The sequence below is a fragment of the Salminus brasiliensis genome, chromosome 1 (genome assembly GCF_030463535.1).
Source record: "Salminus brasiliensis chromosome 1, fSalBra1.hap2, whole genome shotgun sequence".
In the NCBI taxonomy this organism is placed as follows: domain Eukaryota; kingdom Metazoa; phylum Chordata; class Actinopteri; order Characiformes; family Bryconidae; genus Salminus; species Salminus brasiliensis.
This window is the reverse complement of record NC_132878.1, coordinates 34,514,368-34,537,093: the sequence shown is the minus strand read 5'-3', so window position 1 is coordinate 34,537,093 and position 22,726 is coordinate 34,514,368. Positions and strand designations below refer to the sequence as shown.

The 22,726-nt window shown below is 42.9% G+C and overlaps 1 protein-coding gene across 2 annotated transcripts in view; it reads left to right on the top strand.

The window, feature by feature from the left end:
- The window catches only part of bach2b (BTB and CNC homology 1, basic leucine zipper transcription factor 2b), a 134,214-nt gene that overhangs the window by 17,658 nt on the left and 93,830 nt on the right, over positions 1–22,726 (top strand). Inside the window, exon 1 of one of the 2 annotated variants that reach the window (XM_072678469.1) lies at positions 8,687–8,739. The exons of the other annotated variant lie outside the window; for it this stretch is intronic. Coding sequence (XP_072534570.1) covers positions 8,725–8,739 — 15 coding nt within the window. The 5' untranslated portion in view covers positions 8,687–8,724. Of the gene's footprint in view, positions 1–8,686; positions 8,740–22,726 lie in introns of those variants that run through there. 2 annotated transcript variants of the gene reach the window in all.

The following is a 22,726-nucleotide window of genomic DNA, read 5'->3' as shown; positions in this document are numbered from 1 at the left end:
TGCTACAATATCAACCGAACAAATAAATATTAACCCGCAGAGTAACTGAACTATCGGCTTCAAATGGAACAAAGCCTGAGCCGTGGTTTCACTTTTTAGGTTCCATTTCAAGCAAGATTACCTTTTTTTAACTACGTTCAGTCGCTTCCAGAACGTTCGATACAAGAGGACAGGAGGGGGAGAATGGATTGATCTTTTGGAAATTGGACTCTAGAGTAAATCCCAGAGTAAATCCACCTCATTTATGTGTATGTGGGTGTGTGTGTGTGTGTGTGTGGACGTATAGCCAGGCCTCAAATCACATCGTGATTAGCAAGCTGTTATAGGAGTACAAAGGCCATCTGTGTCTCGGTGCTAGCCTAACTGGGCCTAAAGGGGGAAGGCAGGAGTTAACGAGGTTGCAACAGGAACCAGAGAGTTGGCAGGTAAAGCTAGGCTCGCCCAGTGTGGGTCACACACAGCTGGGGTCATTTGAAGCAAGGGGTCACTGAGGTCACAGCAGGCAGCACATAGTCAATGTGCAGACTTCAGCCAAGCCTCCCACCTGCAGGGAACAATGTAGGATGTGGGTGTATGTCTCTGTAGAGGATGTTCTTATCGTCATTGGTTGGTTGTTCTTAGCGAACTGTTAATGGGTTTTGATAGAAACAACTTTACAATCCTATTACAATATTTGGGTAGATATATAAGATGATAAGATGTAGATAAGATTTGTAAAGAATTGTTTAAAGTGATGTGGGGTCTGGACAAAATGTGGGTATTTCAGAGCATTTTAGTGGTTTCAATGTGGTCTTAATCCAACGGTATGTGAAAAAAATATTTAGTTTTTATTTTTTGCCAAATTACAAAGTATTTTTTTAAGCATGAACTATTTTAATCACATTCCTCCAGTAATCAATGTGGTCTCAAAAATGTGCATTTTTATGGGAAAATAATTTTTCTATTAAATGTTGTGCTCTCAAAACAGCATTTGGCAAAATGTTATATTTTAAATTATTGGCAGGTTTTAGGTAAACAGTGTTCTAAAAAAAATGACAAGTTTAATAACTAGCAAAGTTAAAAGCATTGTTCAGGTAAACAATGTGGTCTCAACTAAATTTTTAAAAACTAAGATTTCAGATTTATGATATGACAGTAATGTGACGTTTAGCACATTGTTATTCCTGACAAATTAAAAATTTCCAGCAAACTAAAGTTTGGCCAAATTTTGTATATTACATTACCTCAGACTATCAGTTCTGTTATTTTAGTAGTTCTGGAATGATTTGAGTGGTTGGTAGCTTGCTAAACATGCTACTCTCATAACCTACTCTCATGACCCTCAACATCATGTCAATAACCACCCTCAATGCAAAAGAACCTGCCTGAGCTTGGGTCTAACTGATTTTAAACAGAAGCAGGTACAAGCTTCCTTTTCACTATCAGCAGTGAAATCGAAGTTAAATGGCAGGCGAGAGCAACCTGTGTTTTCTCTGAGTGCACGAGCAGGTCAGTCTGCCTACTCACTGCAGAATGGAAAACTTTGCAAAGAGTGGAACGAGGCAGAAGCTTTAGTTTATAATAGCGTTATAATATCATATACAGTAAATTGGCATATACACTGTCTGTCAGACATGCACAAAATGCTTGTCACAGAATATTGTAGATTGGGTAATTACTTCATTTTATAATGAAACTCATGTTTAATTGGAAATCTATATTAGTCCTGTCCAACTGAATTGAAAGCTGAACGAACCCCAAAACTTAATGGAAAAGTGAATACTGACATTTTCAGTAGAAAGAAAAATGTCAAATGTTGATGGTCAGTGCATGCATTTGAGAGGTAAAATGTCACGAATTTAGGTAGGCAGATTTCACATAGATGCTTCACAGCTTGTTGGTATTTTTTTTTAATTTGTTGGCGTTTTTAAAAATATCTTAGCTACAATTATTTAGGAGTTATGTTGAGTACCTGAAAAATGTTCAGCAATTCTTAAAAACATTTTCCTTAAAGGTATTTTGAGATTATAATGTTTAAAGGAATGCTGTGAAAATTGTCAGCAAATTTTTACATATTTACCTTTACATTTTTTTTAAGATAACTTCATTTAAAACAAACAAACAAACAAATCCTTACAGCAAGGATTTGAATTGCAAGGATTGCAAGAATCCTTAGCAATTTTAACAAATATTTGCCCTAAACTTATTTGCAGAATATATTATTTACCTGAAAATTTGAATTTAATCAGACAAATTGTGTAGTTAACTCTTTTTTTTAATTGTCAGGACTAAGTAGTGGGTTGTAGGTTGTCTCTCTAATTAGTTGGACATTTTCTAATAAAGGTATGTGCAAACATTTGATGGTATGTGTTTCACTTATGCGCAGAGGTTCATCAGAGATTTTTGTAGACAGCTCGGATTTTACATGCATGCACATGGATTTTGCCATGCCAGTCATTTCACAGAGTCTTCCGAGAGGCTTCATGTGTGCACGCTGTGTTTGCAGCAAATCCGTAAGTAGTACCATAAGAACAGAGTTACTCGAAACATGTGACTCTGTAAACGCTTAAGTGACATGTCATGTGTGTGAGCCGTCTTACTGCTCGCTGTGTGTGTGTGTGTGTGAGTGTGTATGTGCAGTATGAGCGGTGCGCCTTGTCTATCCCCCAGCATGCTCCAGGACTAGAAGGGGTTGGGGTGGGGGGTGTTCTCTGTGAATGGAAGCCATTGTAGATGTCGCATTGAGGCATGTTGCATGCACTTATAAGTCTGAGTGGGCTGAATTTCCCCATCATGCTCCAGGAATGCCTTTGAATGAGTGGATTGTGGGACAAGAAAAGCAGCAAAGACGCTCATTGGCTCTGTTTTCATTTCAGGGGTGCCTCGGCGCTACGTTCGCAACGCAACACTCGGGATAACATGCCTATTTATTATTGCAGACTAATGTGATTTCGGAGTGTCGCTCGCCTCGGTGCCGCAGATGGTTCGTGTTAAAATCCAGCATCGAGGGGTGGGGGCTTAGAGAGAAGCTAATGGAAAAGCGATTTGTCCGTCATAACAGAGATCTCTTGAAGTTGGCCGTACTTCTCGTTTTCTCCCACAAGCAGCAGGGCCGTTCTGCACCGTGACTCAGATGGCCCTTGTTTTCGAGCCTGAGAAGGACCACCTCCAGAGTGTGATTCACAGGCCTGCCACATTTTTTTTCCACTCGAGACTTCTGCTTTCGCCTTCCTCGACACAATGAGTGCCATTCAGGAGCCTTGTGTTTTTTTTTTGTTGTTGTTTTTTTGTCTCTCTTTTCAGAGGCCATTGATCGATTAAAAGTCCAGCAGCGACGGATTCCTCAGCCCTCGGGGGTTCCCTGTCCACAATGATGTAATGGTTGTAGGGAGCTGAAATAGGAATATTACAGCATGTCGTGGTGCAAAGTCATGCAGAGTATGTAGCCTGTACCACAACCTCAGACCAAAAGAAACAGGTTAAATGTTGCATCACATCATCACATCATATCGTGAGATATCGCAAATGAACTGAAATCATGGCCTTTTCCTAACTGCCAGTTCACACCGTTTCTGACGTGCATTTCACCCATTCTTTCAATAATGTGTGTAAAGCGCACTGCATGGCTAGGGGCTAGGATTTTAGACACCAGAGGCAGAGGGACTAAATGAACCCCCTGAATTCAGTAATTAAAAGGTGTGTGCCACTGTTGTTGAAAGGCGTAGACAATTAGCAGAGCAATATTTTGAGAGAGCATCGCTAGAAAATGTTTCTAATAAGGCAGGCCCGTTGCTGTAGTCTGCCCTGCAAGAAAAATAAGGACATGACACCACCTTCTGTCCCTTCTGAGTGCCGCTGGATCCTGTTGCCCTCGCCTGCGTCCTGGGCTTGTGGCGTCTTCAGGGCCGTAACCGGAGCTCAGAGCACAGAGGTCATAAAAAACCAGCCATATCCGCCAGGAGAGAGAGCGCGCGCGCGAGAGAGGTGTCTATTTTTGACCCTGCTGTATCACGTATCGCCTCTTGCCGTTTTGGTCTTTTGTCAGGTGAGAGCTGGATATTTCAGGGCACTCTCGGGTAGCCACTGTGGTCAGATGATGTCCAGGGATGAACCTTTACACCATTTGTGCTCTTGAATACAGACTGTTATGAAATAATGCCAGAATTGCAGACCGCTCACATTGTTCTGCAGTGTTCTCCCCCATGTCACAGTTTTCTAGAACATTTTCCCCCCATTCACAACATTCTGGCATGGTGCACCTCTATCCATGCTGTTCTTCACACTGTTCTTGAATGCTGTCAATCTTTGCACTGTTTTTAAATGTTCTCCCCCTTTCATGCTGGTTTAGAACGTGGTCCCTAACACACACTGTTCTTCATCTTCACCCCTTCTCGAATGCTGCCCCACACTGTTGGGGAATGTTTTCACACCGCTGTTATGGCCCATTTTCACTGTTCTAGAATGTTCAGCACAAACACACGGTTCTAGAACGTTGTCCCCATTTACACCAGTCTTCATAATGTTCTAGAATGTTTCCCATATCCATACTACTCTATAATTGTTTTCCACAATTTACAGTTCCTCACACTGTTCTCAAATACTGTCCCCATTCAGTGTTCTAGAACGTTGTGCCCATTCACACTGTTCTAGAACATTGTCCCCTTTTCACACTGTTCTAGAACGTTGTCCCCTTGTACACCAGTCTTCATAATGTTCTAGAACATTGTCCCCTTTTACACCAGTCTGTAATTGTTCTCCACAATTTACAGTTCCTCACATTGTTCTCGAATACTGTCCCCTGTTCAGTGTTCTAGAATGTTGTCCCCATTCATGCTGTTCTAGAATGCGTCCCATATTCACTCCTGAAATAATTGTCCTCCAACTGCAGCTCTTCTGTGGGGTTCTACATGCAGGTACTTTTGAAGTGCTCTTAAGAGTCTGCGCTGACCTCTCTCAGGTCAGGACGTCCATTCTCTGACGGGCTGTGGAAAAGGCCGGTGTAGCCCGGGCCCGGTGTCTCCAGCACAGCTGGAGCTCTAGCCCCAGACACAGGCCAGATGTGCCGGTAGAACACTCACACATAGCTCAGACACACTGGCTACACATCTGGAGAACAGCGAGGAAATATTTAGTATATGTGCTGCTGTAGCAAGAACCACAGCAAGGAAATATTTAAGGAAGCTGCAGTGAGTGCAGGAGCGGCTCACTGAATCAGCAGGGCACGGTCTGTGTGTTCACTGTAACAGGTTTTAAAGGCTGAAACCGTATACAGCATACACACACACACACAGCATTACCAAGCACAGTGACCTGAGACACACTCTTTTTCCCTTCCACACGCCCCCGAGCGTAAGTGTCGCCATTCGCCATGATAATTAAACTGATGAAGTGTTGTGATGTGATCCATCCTGTATGAAATACAGTATGTGTGTGGGTGTGTGTGTGTGTGTGTGCGAAATGGAAGAGGAAGGAAGTCAATGAAAGCGAAGGGATTCCCGCCCTTGGATGTGTTGTGTTCCTCTGCGCGACCACCCCCCCCCCCCCTACTTCTCTCCTACCCTCTTTATCTCTCTCACTCTTTCACTCCTCCTTTCAGTCCGCGTTCCCTTTCTCTCCGGAGAATGGAAGCGTTTGTTTCTGGAATGTGGCCCTTTGGGTCGTGCCTGGCATTCGAACGTACTTTGATGGGAAAAAATGAAGAAAAGAGGGGATGCAGAGGAAGAAAAAAGGGGGCTCGGAGGGGACCCTGAGTGGCTGTTTGGGTGTTTTGGAGGAGGTTCATTCATCCAGCCGTGGCAAGACCCGACTTTCTTTTATATTTCTAGCCAAATCCATCAGGCCTGACAGGCGGGTAATTTGAGCCCCCTTTTCCCTCACCCCATCCAGCTCTTTTGCTAGCTCTCTTGCTGCCTTTTAGGCTATATAACTCTTGCATTATTTTTTAATTCTGTATCCCTGCTCTTCTCTCTCTCTCTCTCTCTCTCTCTCTCTCTCTCTCTCTCTCTCTCTCTCTCTCTCTCTCTTAGTTGGCAGCTTTATAGGCATGTCTGTTTGCAGAACAATACTGGCACAGCACAGAACACAGCAGAAAGAACATAACAGTTTAGTTAAGAATAAACGTAGCAATATGCAATGGAGAATTTACCAAAATAGTCAGATACTGGAGTGTGTTACAGGTCAGTGGTGTTACAGTGTGTAGTATGTAATAAGCCAGTTCTATAGCAATGCGGAATGTGTTACAGTGGTCAGTGGTGTGACTGTGTATTTGTTACCTGTCAGTGGTGTAAAAAATGCAGTGTGTTACAGGTCAGCAGTGTGACTGTGTATGTTACCTGTCAGTGGTGTAAAAAATGCAGTGTGTTACAGGTTAGTGGTGTGACTGTGTATTTGTTACCTGTCTGGTGTAACAATGCGACGTGTGTTACAGGTCAGTGGTGTGACTGTGTATTTGTTACCTGTCAGTGGTGTAACAATGCAGTGTGTTACAGGTCAGTGGTGTGACTGTGTATTTGTTACCTGTCAGTGGTGTAACAATGCAGTGTGTTACAGGTCAGCAGTGTGACTGTGTATTTGTTACCTGTCAGTGGTGTAACAATGCAGTGTGTTACAGGTCAGCAGTGTGACTGTGTATTTGTTACCTGTCAGTGGTGTAAAAAATGCAGTGTGTTACAGGTTAGTGGTGTGACTGTATTTGTTACCTGTCTGGTGTAACAATGCGACGTGTGTTACAGGTCAGTGGTGTGACTGTGTATTTGTTACCTGTCAGTGGTGTAACAATGCAGTGTGTTACAGGTCAGTGGTGTGACTGTGTATTTGTTACCTGTCAGTGGTGTAACAATGCAGTGTGTTACAGGTCAGCAGTGTGACTGTGTATTTGTTACCTGTCAGTGGTGTAACAATGCAGTGTGTTACAGGTCAGCAGTGTGACTGTGTATTTGTTACCTGTCAGTGGTGTAACAATGCAGGGTGTTACAGGTCAGTGGTGTGACTGTGTATTTGTTACCTGTCAGTGGTGTAAAAAATGCAGTGTGTTACAGGTCAGCGGTGTGACTGTGTATTTGTTACCTGTCAGTGGTGTAACAATGCAGAGTGTGTTACAGGTCAGTGGGGTGCTGTGTATTTGTTACCTGTCAGCGGTGTAACAATGCAGTGTGTTACAGGTCAGCAGTGTGACTGTGTATTTGTTACCTGTCAGTGGTGTAACAATACAGAGTGTGTTACAGGTCAGTGGTGTGACTGAGTATTTGTTACCTGTCAGTGGTGTAACAATGCAGAGTGTGTTACAGGTCAGTGGTGTGACTGTGTATTTGTTGCCTGTCAGTGGTGTAACAATGCAGAGTGTTACAGGTCAGCGGTGTGACTGTGTATTTGTTACCTGTCAGTGGTGTAACAATGCGGCGTGTGTTACAGGTCAGTGGTGTGACTGTGTATTTATTACCTGTCAGTGGTGTAACAATGCAGTGTGTTACAGGTCAGCGGTGTGACTGTGTATTTGTTACCTGTCAGTGGTGTAACAATGCGGCGTGTGTTACAGGTCAGTGGTGTGACTGTGTATTTGTTACCTGTCAGTGGTGTAACAATGCAGAGTGTGTTACAGGTCAGTGGTGTGACTGTGTATTTGTTGCCTGTCAGTGGTGTAACAATGCAGAGTGTTACAGGTCAGCGGTGTGACTGTGTATTTGTTACCTGTCAGTGGTGTAACAATGCGGCGTGTGTTACAGGTCAGTGGTGTGACTGTGTATTTATTACCTGTCAGTGGTGTAAGAATGCAGCGTGTGTTACAGGTCAGTGGTGTGACTGTGTATTTGTTACCTGTCTGATGTAACAATGCGGCGTGTGTTACAGGTCAGTGGTGTGACTGTGTATTTGTTACCTGTCTGATGTAACAATGCGGCGTGTGTTACAGGTCAGTGGTGTGACTGTGTATTTGTTACCTGTCAGTGGTGTAACAATGCAGTGTGTTACAGGTCAGTGGTGTGACTGTGTGTTTGTTACCTGTCAGTGGTGTAACCATGCAGAGTGTGTTACAGGTCAGTGGTGTGACTGTATTTGTTACAGGTCAGTGGTGTAACAATGCAGTGTGTTACAGGTCAGTGGTGTTACAGTGTGGTGTGTTTAATAAACAAAGTTCTATAGCATTGTGGATGTGTTACAGGTCAGTGGTGTTACAGTGTGGTGTGTTTAATAAACAAAGTTCTATAGCATTGTGGATGTTACAGGTCAGTGGTGTTACAGGGTGGTGTGTATAATAAACAAAGTTCTATAGCATTGTGGATGTGTTACAGGTCAGTGGTGTGACTGCATTTGTTACCACTCAAAATGTTTTCCTTGTTATACTGTTGTCTCTCCCAACTCCCTCTCTCTGTCCCACCTCTTACACTAACTGTTGCTCTTCGTCTTTCTGTTTATCTCTCCCTCACGCGCTCTCCTCTCTGGGAAAGACTAAGATGAACTGTGTCCCCCCCTCCAGATCTGTTGAGTCATGTGAGCTCATGTACACACTCACTCTGCATTCCGAGAGAGAGGGAGAGAGATAGAGGGTGTCAGATGAAGGGAGGGGGTGGAGTTGAGTGAGTTGAGGGTCAGGGCAGCAGGCTAAGAGTGGTCTGGTCTGGGGGAGAGAGTGAGAGAGAGAGCAGTGGTATGCTGCATAGTGGGTCTTGTATAAGGTAATGTCTAGTGTGTGTGAAGGGGAGGGACGTGTGGGCCCGATTTATTTTAACACACACCAGACGAGCGGAGGGCATGGCAGGGGATGAGGTGACTACCAGCTCTTTCTCTCTCTCTCTCTCTCTCTCTCTCTCTCTCTCTCACTCTCTCTTTCTTTCTCTTTACCCTCTTACCCAGTCCAGCAGTCGCAGCAGAGCAGGAACGTTGCAAAAAAGCAAAGCCAGAACGCGCCGAAAAAGCACAGCCACCGAGAGGCAAGTGTGCGTCCCCAACTTTGACCTATTAACCCTGCATGCTAACGTCCAAAGTGCTTAGCTGTGCCTGCGTTTGCATAGCCTAGCCTTGCCGTTTCTACTAGCTCTGAGGTTAAAACCCCAGTGGACAGATATAGAGGTGCTGTGTGGTCTCTGACGAGGGAAGGCTAGAGCCCCTAAGATGGTTTGCTGTCATTTAAGCCGCGGTGTCACGTTTCCATCCAGCTGTGGAGTCTTTTCCAACTGGGTAAATAAAGCTCCTCTGAGTGCGGTGTAACGAGATGAGTCATGCAATGCGATGTGTGTGTGTGTGTGTGTGTGTGTGTTTATCTGTGTTGGAAATTATGTACAGGTTGCATGACTGAAATGAATCGAGGCAATTGAGGTATTCATTTTGCTGAGGGACGCTTATAATTATATGACCATTTCTGTGCCTTTATTAGGATATAATGATGTATGTAAATGAGCTCTGTAATGATTGGCTGCTGTGTATTTGGCAGCATTCAGAGAGCAGTCCAGGCTGAAATGCTCCTAATATGTTCAGTGGTTGGGGGGCGATGTTGTTAACTGCTGTAATCTAAATATGCAGATGTATGCAAATGGTTGTGACATCACAAAAGCAAACAGCTCAGACTCTTTCATTTATTTAAGTCAGGTACGCTTACTGAGCATTTTATTAAAAACGCCTCAGATAAACACAAATACGAGTTAGCAAGTGTCCCCAGTTTCTTCCAAAAGGCCAAAAGTCGAAATCCCTGCAACTTACCAAATCTCGCCTCTGTGCGTCAAATCTAGCTTCAGGACTAAGAAACGTGGGGCTGGTAGTATGCATTTTAAAGCAGGATTTCAGACACCTCGAGGCCCAAGCTGTTGTGAAGCTGCAAATATAAACCGCACTGCAGCTGCCAGACTCTTGCATTGCCAATAAGCACCTGTTCCGAGCGAGCTCGATGGGTTCATTAGCTCCCGGATACGTCCTTGAGAAAGGACGCGGGAGCTCCCCAGACGCGCAGCGTGTGTGAGCGGACGAATGTAAACTACGAGCGCTCGTCTCTGGGTACATTAGGACGTGAAAGCGGGTTAAGGAGAAATGGGTCACAGCCACACAGCCCACTTCTGTCTGGCAGGGGTGGTCTATATTTGATCAAGGGGAAGCCGGCGGAGTGCAGCGGAGGGAAAACTTGCTGGATTGATTTCTTAGAACATTGGAATGTGGGCTAAAAGGAATAGTGTTTGCGGAGGAAAGCACTTTTTTTAGCTACAAATGCTTTCAAACGTGTTTGCGCAAAAGGTACTCATACTTCATTTGTCACAGGGTTCCTCTGGTTGTTACAACGAGTTGCACAGTGTCTAAAGTGCTTTCTTGTTCATGCGTAGAGTTGTGCAAAGTGAAACAGCTCCAGATCCAAATTGCAAAACTGAAGATAAGAGCAAAGATTCTGAAAGCCGAGACACAACTGAAATCATCTCTCTACCGCTGAAAGCTCTCTTTATGATGGGACAACAATGGCTAGTCATTTCTAGCTTCGGTTTACAACTGGAAAGTAGAGACATGCTGTCGCAGGGAAAGTTTTACATCATTTAAATACGAGTAAAAATAGCCGGAAATGTGAAACCTGCGCCACCAGAGCGAAGGTTCTGTTTATGATGGGACAGAGATATCCAGTCATTTCTAGTCTCAGTTTCTGAAATGCTGCCGACAGTGAACTGGCCGCAGCCATTCTGGTGTGGGGAGGGAGAGATGCCATTCAAACGCGAGTCAAATGACAAAGCAAAAGTTACTGTTAAGCCCTGATGAGTCAAGTTTTATTCCAACATGCACAGCCTGAAACCATGAAACCGCAGCAGAACCAGACACCACCACTGCTCGTCGGAAGCCTCATGAGAAACACATTGAGAATGCTACAATCACTGCAGAGGCTGGTCAGCACTGATTATTAAAAAAAATGGTTTACTTCATCCAAAAAAGGGGTGTTGAATTATTTCTAAACACTATTTCTAGACAATAGTGTTTAAGTGCCGTAGTGATGGAATGGATCTAATGTGCAGTGCAAGAATTCAGAGTTACAGAATTAGATTGGTTGCCATGTCTGCATCCTTATAAAGGGAGTTCCTAAGAGTTCTTTAGTTACAGCATTTGTTTTTGTAGGCCTACACTGTCGGTTACAGGTACATTTTAGTCCCCCAAGGTACAAACAATATACCCTTGAAGGTACTGCATATGGTCCATATGGTCCTTTTGTTCAACTCAAAGGATAGAGGTGCATATTTGTACCTCTTCATAACCAAGCATTTCATCAAAAAGACTGGTCTAATTAAAAAGCATGCAGTCAGACTATAGTCAGGCTATAGTCAGAGTGTAGTCAGAGTGTAGTCATAGTGAACGAAGTCGGTGCAACAACATCCCAATTAAAGATACTAAAGGTGTACACCTGAGGAAACCATCCCAACGACATAAGGCTTACTAATCCAGTGACAGTTTGGTGCCTTTTCCCCCCAGAGTGTCTCTAGGAAAGCTGTTCAGGGAAAGCTGACTGTTTGCATAATAGCCTTTTTGTGCACCAGACATGTTCTTGCAGTTGCTGTTAGCTGTTAATTATTTGCATTTGGCACAATAATGAACAGGAATGAATACAGCTTTTGGTAAAAGAGAGGTTGGTTAGATTTCTCTTTAACTGCCCAAAAGAATGGCACAGGGTCTGTACCTGCCGTCCTGATCATGACTGCTTCTCATATCGTCTTTCATGGCACCCAACTGCTTGATCATATGCCGTTAATACCCAACCCTAATTTCCACAGATTCCAAGACTGCAGGACGTGTAGGAGGTGATTTGGCTTTCTTTGTGTAGTCTGGCTGTAAAAAAGGAAATTGCTTGTGCTACAAGGTTGCTTCCCAAAGGCTAGGCTGCAGCCGAGGTAGGTCAGGCCTTGGTAGCACTGCTGTACAAAGGTTGCTGTGGGTCACTGAAAGCTTTGAGGAATACGTCAGGTTTTTCTAATTCCAAATGGAACGTTCTCCAGGGACGTATGGGATGAGAAATGGTAGTCTAGGCCTGGGGACGCAACTACAGATGGAAATTTGAATGTTGGTGGCAGCAAAAGAAGATGAATTAAATAAATACCCCTTGTGTATGATGGTGTATAAGCTGTGGAAAATGCTCAATAGGATATCAGAGGGGAGGGGGGGCTTAATTCAGTCTTTAAATAGCACACACTCACCCTGTGTGATGTCATGCTGTTTCCTGTCAGTTGTCATCAGTCCTATTCCTACCGGCTCCACAAGCTGGAAAAATCCTGCCTATGTAAATATATAATGGGCTTTTCTGCTGTGCTGAATATGAGCACCTCTGTCTTGAGGTGACTTGGTGGTCTCCACCTTGTGTATGCATCGTATGGCTTTGTGTGTATGTGGTATTTCTGCACCACTTCACTCTATACTGTTTCTTTTCCACCTTCCCCTCGAATCAGTGTCTGCATCCTCTGAATGATGATGCTGGGGTCGGCCAGGGTCAGAAAACAGCCCGCAGAGGGCATGGGCAGGCGTTAAAACGCTGTAAAGATGACAGGAGTTGTCCAGTCGCATTGTGGATTCCCTGGTTTGGCCCTGTTGTGACAGGATGATGAAGGTTGTGGACATTTAGGAAAGTGTCTGTCTGACCATTGGGTGTGTGTGTGTGTGTGTGTGTGTGGGGGGGGGGGGGTTGTCCTCTGTCCAAAAGTGCTAATTTCAGCATTGTTTACTACAATATCATACACACACACACACACAAACACAGCTTGTCTTGTCCCTGTAGAGATGTACAGCCAATAGAATAGGACTCTCTGGAGCAGATAAATATCAACCTAATAGCACCATGACTAAAGCCAGGTGTGGGCTAGAGGGGTAAAAAGCCCCCCAGCATTGAGCTGTGGGGCAGTGGAACTGTGTTCTCTGGAATGATGGTTGGAGCTCCATCCAGTACTTTTAGGAGGAGTTGGGGACGAGGTGGGGTGGTAATCATCCTACATCCTGACCTCACTAACGCTCGTCACTTCTTTGTCATGCTCCAATATCTAGTAGAAAGCCACCCCTGGACAGCAGAGACCGCTACTCCACCAAAAGCAGGACAAACCTCTTTTTAAAATAATGAATGAGTCAATATCTAAATATAATATTATATTTTATCAAATAGAATTAACACAAATTATGAAATCTCACCAAAACCATCACAGCCTCCATGTTTTAACGTTAAACAAACAGCATAAAACATCTGTTGTCTTATGTTTCAAAGCTGAGTGTTTCAGTGTAAAACCTACCTTGCATTTCAATAAACCAGCATGTTTTTTATATTTATATTTCCTGTTCTTTTCTTCTCACACTTCCTCTTCATTTCTTCACTCACTGCTTTACCTCACCCCTCCCACCCCTCCCTCTTTCGCTTTGTTGTTTCAGTTTTTCCCACTTTTCTGTAGTAACGATCTGGCAGTGTGCCTGCATTTCCCACCTATCGATCCTGCCTTCTTACTGCTTTTTGGGCTTTCGGTTAGGTAACGTTTGATTCAGCAGAAAGTGTGAAGAGCTACGCTTGCACCTCGCTCGGCACCCATTTATTTGCCAATTATTTCACAGTCAGATGCGTATGGAGTGCGGAGACTGCTGGAGCGGCTCCAAAGTCACAAATCCCAGAAATCTTGCAGGAACAGAGCGACAAAAAACACCTTTAAACGTTCACAGCATACACACATCCTGACACGTTCAACACTGACGACACTACAGGCTACATAGTTATATATAGTCACAGCCTGGACGTTTCAGTGGACTATACACACACACATATATATATATATATATATATATATATATATATATATATATATATATATATATATACTAATATAATATATATATTGGTAGTGGCTCCTGATGATTTGAATGGTTAAAAGATTCTTTGCTCGGTTTAAAGAGTGGAATCATTATCCTACATAGAGCCAATTACAAATAGTTCTGTGTTGCACTAAATAGGGTTCCTCTATTGTTACAAGTCAGAGACCGCTTTTCAGTACCATAAAGAACCCTTTTTGCTTACAGTGTAGATAAAAAAATGTTTGGGTTCTTTAGTAATTGCAGTGGTTCTGTATAGAACCATAATGAGCTCTTATAGATGGCTCTTTATACTATATAGAAAGCAAGCCGAAGAACCCAGTTTCAGTACTACAGTACTATATAGTATTTTTGCCTAAAGTGTAGCAGCTTCTGTATGTTAATGTTGCATATGAGTACAATAAGACACTAGCTTTGCTTGAAGTGCAGATATGCATGTTTATGGTGCATACACTTCAAAAAAACGGTTTATTCAAGGGTTCTTGTGTTTAGCAGTAGCAGTGTTTCTACATCCGACCATGAATAGAAGCATTCAAGTGGTTCTTTGTCTGGATAAAAAAGTGGAAAACCCTCTTACAGTTGAATCTTTATACAACCTCTTCCACTACCGTTCCACTATATCTACAAGTATTCATAGAAGCCTTTTTGCTTAGCATGTACAGAGCGTCCACTGAGCTCTCATCCGTTCCCCATTTAGCATCCATGCTTTTTGCCAAGCAGTGTTTTCTGTGGAAGTGGCCATGCTGAAGATGTCATGAGCCGTGTCAGGTCCTGCTGTGTGTTGAAAAAGCCCAGGGCTGAATGGAGGGATTCCCATGGGAAAGAAGCTATAGGAGCCTCTGGGGACTGGGCCAACAAAGGGCAAAGACAGCTCAACAAGGGACTGGGAATGTAAATAAAAAATCCAGGAAAGAAGACTGGAATACAAACTTGGAGAGAATGAGGAGGAAAAAAACGAAATCTATCCTGAGATTTTCACATGGCATGACATCATCATAGCTTGAGATAGATACAATATATATATTTCATTCATGTAGGCCTCCTGTGGGGTACTGTGGCTGAAGCGTATTTCTCTTTCCCTGCTGACTTCTGCTTGACAGATTAGACATGATGGAATTTTTTTCGCTTCACCATTTCCTGTGACTAATGTACAGTACCCTTTTTTTTCTTGTGTGGAGCGTTGGTGGTGGTGCAAATAAACGTGGAGATCACATTGTTCCGCAAGTTTATTTTTAATCGCTGGCGTCTCTGAGCTGAAGTCGGGATCGCCATGGTTACAGCGGGTTTCTCACTCGAGAACGTGTTACCGGTCTCTGAAGGCCTAGCGCTGATCCTGTCAGACCTTCTGTAATTAAGCTCACTTCGCTGCGCTTCCTTTCAGATGTGGAGAGCACGAAGCAGCGTTCGCAGGCTTTACGATGTCTGGCTACTGTACATGTGAGCATGTGTGCAGTCCTAAGCTCTGTGGAGGTCTTCACTGCCATGAGCGTTGTTCACTGAACTAAGCTTTAGCCGGCAGGTGAAGGTTAACATGAGGTGGTTGCTTCTGGAGATTTGACTGGGTGGTATTTTATGCTTTGTGAACAGTTCAGATAATAAGGACTATGTTAAATTAATATAATTCAAATATATCTGCTGTTTGTTGAAAAAAAAAATGAAGACATTAGAACACATTTAAAATGGCCATCAGGAACACTGGCCTTCAAACAAACTAAGCAATGTAGACCAACTTATAAAACAAAGAAAACACAATAAAAACAAATCTGATTGGTTTATAACGTTAACGAGAACAGACATTCCTCAAATGAACACAGTAGTAATTAGAATAAGAATAATATAACAAGCTGTTCGAACCCTGCCTCAACAAGCTCTTTCAGTGGTCGGATCATGTTCAGGTTTCACTTGACTAAAGAAGAGGCCAGGTGTAAACACACCCAGGACGCCTTGTGATTAGATTAAGATCAGGTCACTTGAACCCCATTCGACCAGAAGTGGAATGGAAATTAAATGAAACGATGAAAACGATATGTTTTAACATAGACATCAGTGTTTTCGGTTTGAAATTATTTCATTTTATTTTTATTTTTTACAATAAACAAACAACAAATTTATTTACAAATAAATTCATACATAGACACAGCAGTTTTGAAATTCTATTTAAATAATAACAAATATGATAAACAAAAAATCACAAATCGATATTAGTGTTGAAGATAATAAAATAAATAAAAACAATCTAAAAAATTAATTAAATATTAAAAAAATTTTAAATTAGACATTTTGTTTTGGAAATTATTCATGCATAAATATTATAATGTTATAATGTTACAGTTCTGAAATAATCTACATTTGTAAAGTAAAGTAATGTAAATTATAGATTTGTTTATAGATGTTTTGAAAATTAATTCATACTTTGGCATCAGTGTTATTATTATAAAATTATTATTATTATGTTGTTGTTCTTTTTACTTTTTAAACTTTTTAAATAAATTCATACATAAACACCAGTTGTTAGCTTTGTAATTATTAAAACATGTTTTTGAACTTTTTATTTTTTATTTTTTTTTATTTAAATGAAACAATTTGATTATGAAAGAGAATTCAAAATATTAGCATAGGATAAGCATCGCAGCTTGAATAACTGGAATACTGGAATAACGTAACACCTGTCTGCGGATCAGAGGTCATGACGAGGAGCTTTCTGCTTTTCTGTCCACTTCTAAGCGCTCAGTCTTGGAATTAAATTAGCCCTCAGGCTGGAGGCCTTCGCCATTAGCCGGTGATGACTCAAGCCAGACTTATTGACTGAAGAGCGAGTTGAATGCTGGGGCTGTAAGTCAAGGACCCCATGCCCTTCAAACACACACCCATGCACACCATGGAGGTCAATGACCTTCCTGTACTCTGATAAAGTCCCACTGCCACTGCTCTCTTACACACTATAAATGTGAGAAAGTCACATTTGCTAGCGACTTTCTGAACACGGTGTGTGTGACGCGCTGGACTGTGGAGGGATTGCTGCAGAAAATGCCAGCACCTGCCCCCACCGAATCAAAGACACACAGAGCAGACAATGCCAACATTTCTTATTTTGCGTAAGCGGCATTGCCCTTAGGCTATATTAGCGCTTGTGCTAAAAACAACCCTCTGAAAAGCCCTACTAACCCATCTGGCTGAGGTGATTAGCGGAAGGTGGGGCAGATGGCGGTGCAGCTAGACCCTCCTAGCTTTGGGGGTCTGTAATCTGCACTTACGCTGCCTCCATCCCCATTTAGCACGCTTTGTTCTTGTAGCGCAGCGCTCTGCTAATTAGATATCTCGGCTAGCATGCTAGCGCAGCACTGACAAAGAGTACCCTCTTTTCTCCACATTGAGCACATTGTGTGTGCTGTTTCCTTGTTTCTTGGAGTAGGCCTGGTCTTCAGGATGTTTTTGTTGAGACCCTGCCCCTCCCTCTCCCTCTGATGGACGCTCAATAGCAGGGTCGTCCAGCTCCAGTCCGGGAGGGCCTCAGTCCAGCATTGTTTGGTGATTTCCCTGTTAAAAACACACCTACAGGAGAGTTTGGCTTATTAAAGGGCTCATATCATGGACATTTTCTTTGTTTGCTATTAATGCTGAAGTCACTGTTCATTCCCCCGGCCTATAGGTGGACACTAGGCTGCGAAACTAGGCTCCGATTTTGAATTCAGAATGGGCCCGTTTGGTAAAATAATCTCTTACAAATAAAGGTCTCTTAATGGTTCTTTAGGAATTAGGAAAATACTTTAGTTTGTATAAACCTTTACATTATCTGGAGGTTCCTTAAGCCAAAGCACACCTCATTTACAAAAATGCCTATTTAACGTAGCATCAGTTGCAAGGGCTTTTTAGGGAAAAGTGGTTCGTTTATTGGCATCACTCAAAAATCTCAAATCTTGTGAATTTTTAAAATTGATTCAGAATCATAGCAAATGAATCAGATCCATGTGAATCATGGTGAGAGTTCATGATGCACTGTCCCTTAAAGAACCTCTTCAAAATAGTTCTGTATAGCTTCAGGGGCCTGGGCTTGCAGATTCGGTCCTTGCTCCAGGCTGTCGGTGCGTTGTGTTTATCCATGTGGATTTCTTCTGGGTGCTCTGGTTTCCTACCATCTCCCAAAACCACACATGGTCAGCGAATCGGCTATGCTAAATCACAACTAGGTGTAAGTGTGTGTATGGTATCCTGTGATGGACTGTCCAGGGGGTACTTCTGCTTTGCACACATAATTCCAGGTAAGCTCCGGACCCACCGTGACCTTGACCAGGAAGGCGTGGATAAGAAGATGGACAGCACCAGTCCAGTCATTTAGAACCCATTTTGCGTAAGAGTGTAAATAGTAAGTTGAATGCTGGATCTGGTCTGATATCAGGATATCATATCGGCATCAAGATTTCGAGATCATTACTGGTAAAGAAAAAGTGGAATCGTGCCACCTGTAGCTGAATCAAGTTTGTGTTTGAGCAGGGAAACCACCGGACTGTGCTGGAACTGGATGCTCCTGCTGGACAGTTGAAAAGCCACAGCCTGTGGCCAGAGCTGGGAGACAGCGAGTGAGCGAGTCTGGAAATGTTGACACAAACATAAGGAGGGAGAGAGGGAGGGAGAGCAGGAATCACCCTGAAGAAGGCAGCCGCATGCCGTGGCCGGCTGTTGGCTGGGAGGAGGGAGAGGGAGTGAGCGAGTGAGGGTAGAGAGAAAGAGGGGCTGTGGAATGCGCTGGATGTAGTCACTTATTTACACACTGCACTCGCTGAACTGTGCCTGAGTCAGCGACTTCCTAACCGGCCTTCAGCGGCCCGACTGCTCCGCCTCGTTCCTCTGCTGCTCGCTCTCTCTCTCTCGCTCTCTCTTTCTTTCTTTCTTTCTCTTTTTTTTCTCCCTCTACCATTCTCTATTTATCTTTCTCTGCATAAACAGTCATAATGAATTTTTATGCAACAGATTTTTAATCTTTACTTTTATCACCTAGAATTAAACAGGCTTTTCCGTTACTGTGCCCTGAAGACAGATATATGTAGATGAGCTCTGTGCTTATTGTGCTGCCCTGTATTCAATATACATTCAAACTCAAAATTCAGACAAACTCTCGCAGTGTGAATGGGCAGGGCTTAATTGCTGTGTGAGATATACAAATTAGTTTGTTCTTGTGACATCAGGGTATGGGATAAAAAAACGTATATTGTAAAACTTTACCCATATTTACATATTACATCCAGATCCTTTATTAATTGCTTTTTTTCCCAGATTTGGTACTGCCCACCTGTTCGTAGCGCCCCCTAGCACTAAAAATGCTCCCGACAGTAGTGGGGTAAGGAGGGTAAACCCGTTTCCTTCGATACATGCGAAGCCAGACGATGCGGCATTGCCGGGCAGCATGCCATTTGTGCTCGCTGATAACAAAGCAGCATGGCTCAGGGTTCGAACTTGCTGCCACAGAGCCATAGCCAATTTCTTTATTTTAAGAAAACGAGGGAAATGTAGTTTTCCATGTAGTTCCTATATTTCCTATGTACTTACTATATTTTACTTGATAGTTTACAGAGTATATAAAAGTGCATCATGTCAGCTATAATCAGTTGTAATTATAACATTTAAATTTCTGGCCAAAAATATTCAAATTTATTTATTTTAATATTATTATAATAAATAAATAAATAAATAAGAGTTTAGTCAGTGTATTTTTACTTAAACTTATAGTCAAATTGATTCAAACTGAGTCAAATTATGAAATGAATCAGAATCAGATCAATACTCTACCCTCTCTCCCTCGCTTCCTCTCATTGCTTTTTTCTTACTCCTTCTCTTCTCCACAGACACACACACACAACACATATACACACACATTGATCGGGTCTCAGTCTGCTCACGTTCGATTGGCTGAGGATACATCACCCCCCCTCCCTTCCTTTTTGCCCCCGGCTGACCCCTCCTCCTCCTCTCGCGCTGCGCTCTGGGCTGAGGTCATGTTCAGCATGTGCTGGAAGCGGAGGATGGAACAATATCTGTGAGCTGGAGGGAGAGGATCAGAAGCAGATCCAGAGTGCAGGTCCAGCTCAGATCAGACGCTCTTGTAAAGGACCGGCCAGCGACAGTCCGGCTTCACTTTCCTCCAGACATGTTGATCCTCCTTAACCCTCACAACCCCCCACCCCACTTTAACTAGCGTCATCTACAACGTGACCTCTTCCTCTCTCTTCCCCTTTCTCTCTCTCTCCTTCCCTCTGTACATTCTCTCTCTCCCAATTTCTTTCTCCTGCTCTCAGTCTTCTTCTTCTCTATATCTTTCTCTTCCCCTCTCGCATTGTTCTCTTTTTTTTTTTCTCTCTGTGCTCTCTCTCTCATTCTTTCTCTATCTCTTCTCCTCCTTTTCTGTTGTTCCTTCTCCCTTAACTCTCCTTCCTTATCCCCTTTCTCTCTGTATCTACTCTCTCTCTTTTTCTACTCTCTCTCTCTACTTTCTCTTTTTGTACTCTTTCTCTATCTACTCTCTCCCTCTCTTTTTGTACCCCTCCCTCTTTCTCTGTCTACACACTCTGTCTTCTTGTACCCTCTGTCTCTTTCTTTCTGTACTCTTTGTCTGTCTACACTCCATCTCTCTTTCCTCCTCTCCTTCTCTTGTTACTTCTCCCCTCCCTTTTTTTTCTTTCCCTCTCTGCTCTCTTTCTCCTTCTCTCTCTCTCTTGTTCTTTCTCCCTCTTTTTCAACTGTCTCCCTTACTATCTCTCCTTTTGTACTCTTTCTCTCTCTCTCTCTCTCTCTCTCTCTCTCTCATTTCATCTCACTTTCTCTATCTACACCCTCTCTCTTTCTAATGCCTTGCTCCGTGTGACATCACAACGCTGTGTCGACGTCAGTGAAGGACGTCAGTGTTGTGTAGATGTTCAGGATGTGCAGAATGCAGGGGTTCAGCCTCTGCCGCCACTGAAACGCCACAGTTCAGGCTTTCTGAAGTTAATGAAAGACATCAGCTCGCCCTGTGTCTTTTCTAGAGCTTTGCATTATTGTTTACAGCATTTCACAGCCATTCATTTCACAGCCGTCTCGGATTAAAAACCCCACCATTCATTCTCTTATTTCCCTCCGCATTACATCCCTCCACCACAGAGCCCAGAGAAAGTGGCTCCCTCATTCTGAGGCCGCACGTCATTGATATCCAATTTCTCCACAGATGCTATCGCTACGTATCACCCTGTGCTGCACGGCGACTCCTGCCACATATTGTGACATGTACTGTATCGCGAAGAACCTGCCGAACCCCCCCCCCACCCCCACCCCCCCAAGCTTTTCTCTCTTTATTTTTATTTTACATGGGAATGTTGTGGGACGTCTACCTGCACATGATCTGGAGCTATGTAATGCATATGATTGCAGTCTAAACAAATCAAGTTGTGACATCACATGGTAAAGAGTTGATCCTGCTTTTGTTGGAGTAACTGTGGGAAGGCTTTCTAGTAGAAGTTGGAGCATTGCTTTGAGGATTTGATTCAGCGTTCAGCGACAAGAGCGTTAGAGAGGTGATGGTTTTAGATGATCAACACCCCACCTCATTCCCAACTCCCCGACTCATCCCGGAGGTTCTGGATAGAGCACCAACTATCTTTCCAAAGAAAACACTTTTCCACTGCTCCACAGCTCCATGCTGGGGGGCTTTATACCCCTCTAGCCCACGCCTGACATTATTGGCCTATTGTATTGGCAATTATATACATGCGGTATTCCACATAGGCACATTGTGGAAACCCCATGTGGAAACTAAGATGTAAATACAGCCCCATTTGAATTCCTCAGCGTTCTCAGCATACAGCAGTTTAACCCTGCCCACTTACATATATCAAATGATTATTATTATTTTTTTGCATTCCTCTCTACTTGTGTTTCGCAATTCTACACTTAACTTACTACTATTACTAATGAATGTGCTTCTAATGGTGGTGCACTATTCTTAACACAATATTTAGTATGTACTTTATTTAGTTTAGCCTTTGTGGAAGCGGCATGTGAGGGAAATCGGCCCCATGACCCTCAGTTTAATGCAGAAATGTCCTCGTTTTCCTCGTTTGCCACATTTCTGGTATGGACAAATCAACAAATCTGCTGAAGCTGGGAGGAACATAGTGAGGTTGACATTCATGAAATATTACAGCCAGTTTCCATGGCCAACCTTGAGAAACTTTTTGAGGCATAAAAACATGTACTGAATGGAAATCGGATGGAAATGTGGCCAATGCTTGTGTCTAATTTACAAAAGTGAAATTTGAAAGGTGCATTGCTATAAGTTTCATACTAAAATGCTAGTAGATTCCCATAGTAAGACTAACAGAAATTAGCATTATCTGAGAGGTGGGTTTTTATCCTATATAAGTCTCGATATTTGGAGCCTGAACAGAAGGCCTAGGTGTAATAGTCGCGGTTTCTGAAAACAAGACTTGTACTAAGTTATACAACACTGAGTTCCGGTCGCTCAAGCTGATTGGATGAGAAGCAATCTAACCATGCTAGTATTCTGCCATAGCAGCACGGCTAGAGCGCTTCTCAACGTGGTTTTCAACAAACACTGTATCACTCCGCCGAACGCCGTTGCTTTAAATCATATAATGAACCTAGAAGTAACGTAAATGCCCCGAGCAAAGAAAGAAAGCAAGAACGACCTACAATTAAATGAAAAGAATTAAGACAAGAAAACACAACAACTGCAAACAAAGGCAGAAGAAAAAAAAATTGAGTGGGAAATGAATTAGTGGGAGATTATTTAGCGTAGATAGAGCTGGAGAAGGAACTGCAGGCTGTTCAGGAAGAGAGTGGAGTTCATTACTGTGATGGGGCCACCAGGAGGAAGGAAATGCTAACACTAACAAATCACATATTAAATGCTACGTTCACAGCTTCAGTTTTTTATTTATTACTTCGTTTAACTTTATTTAATGTATTTTTCTAA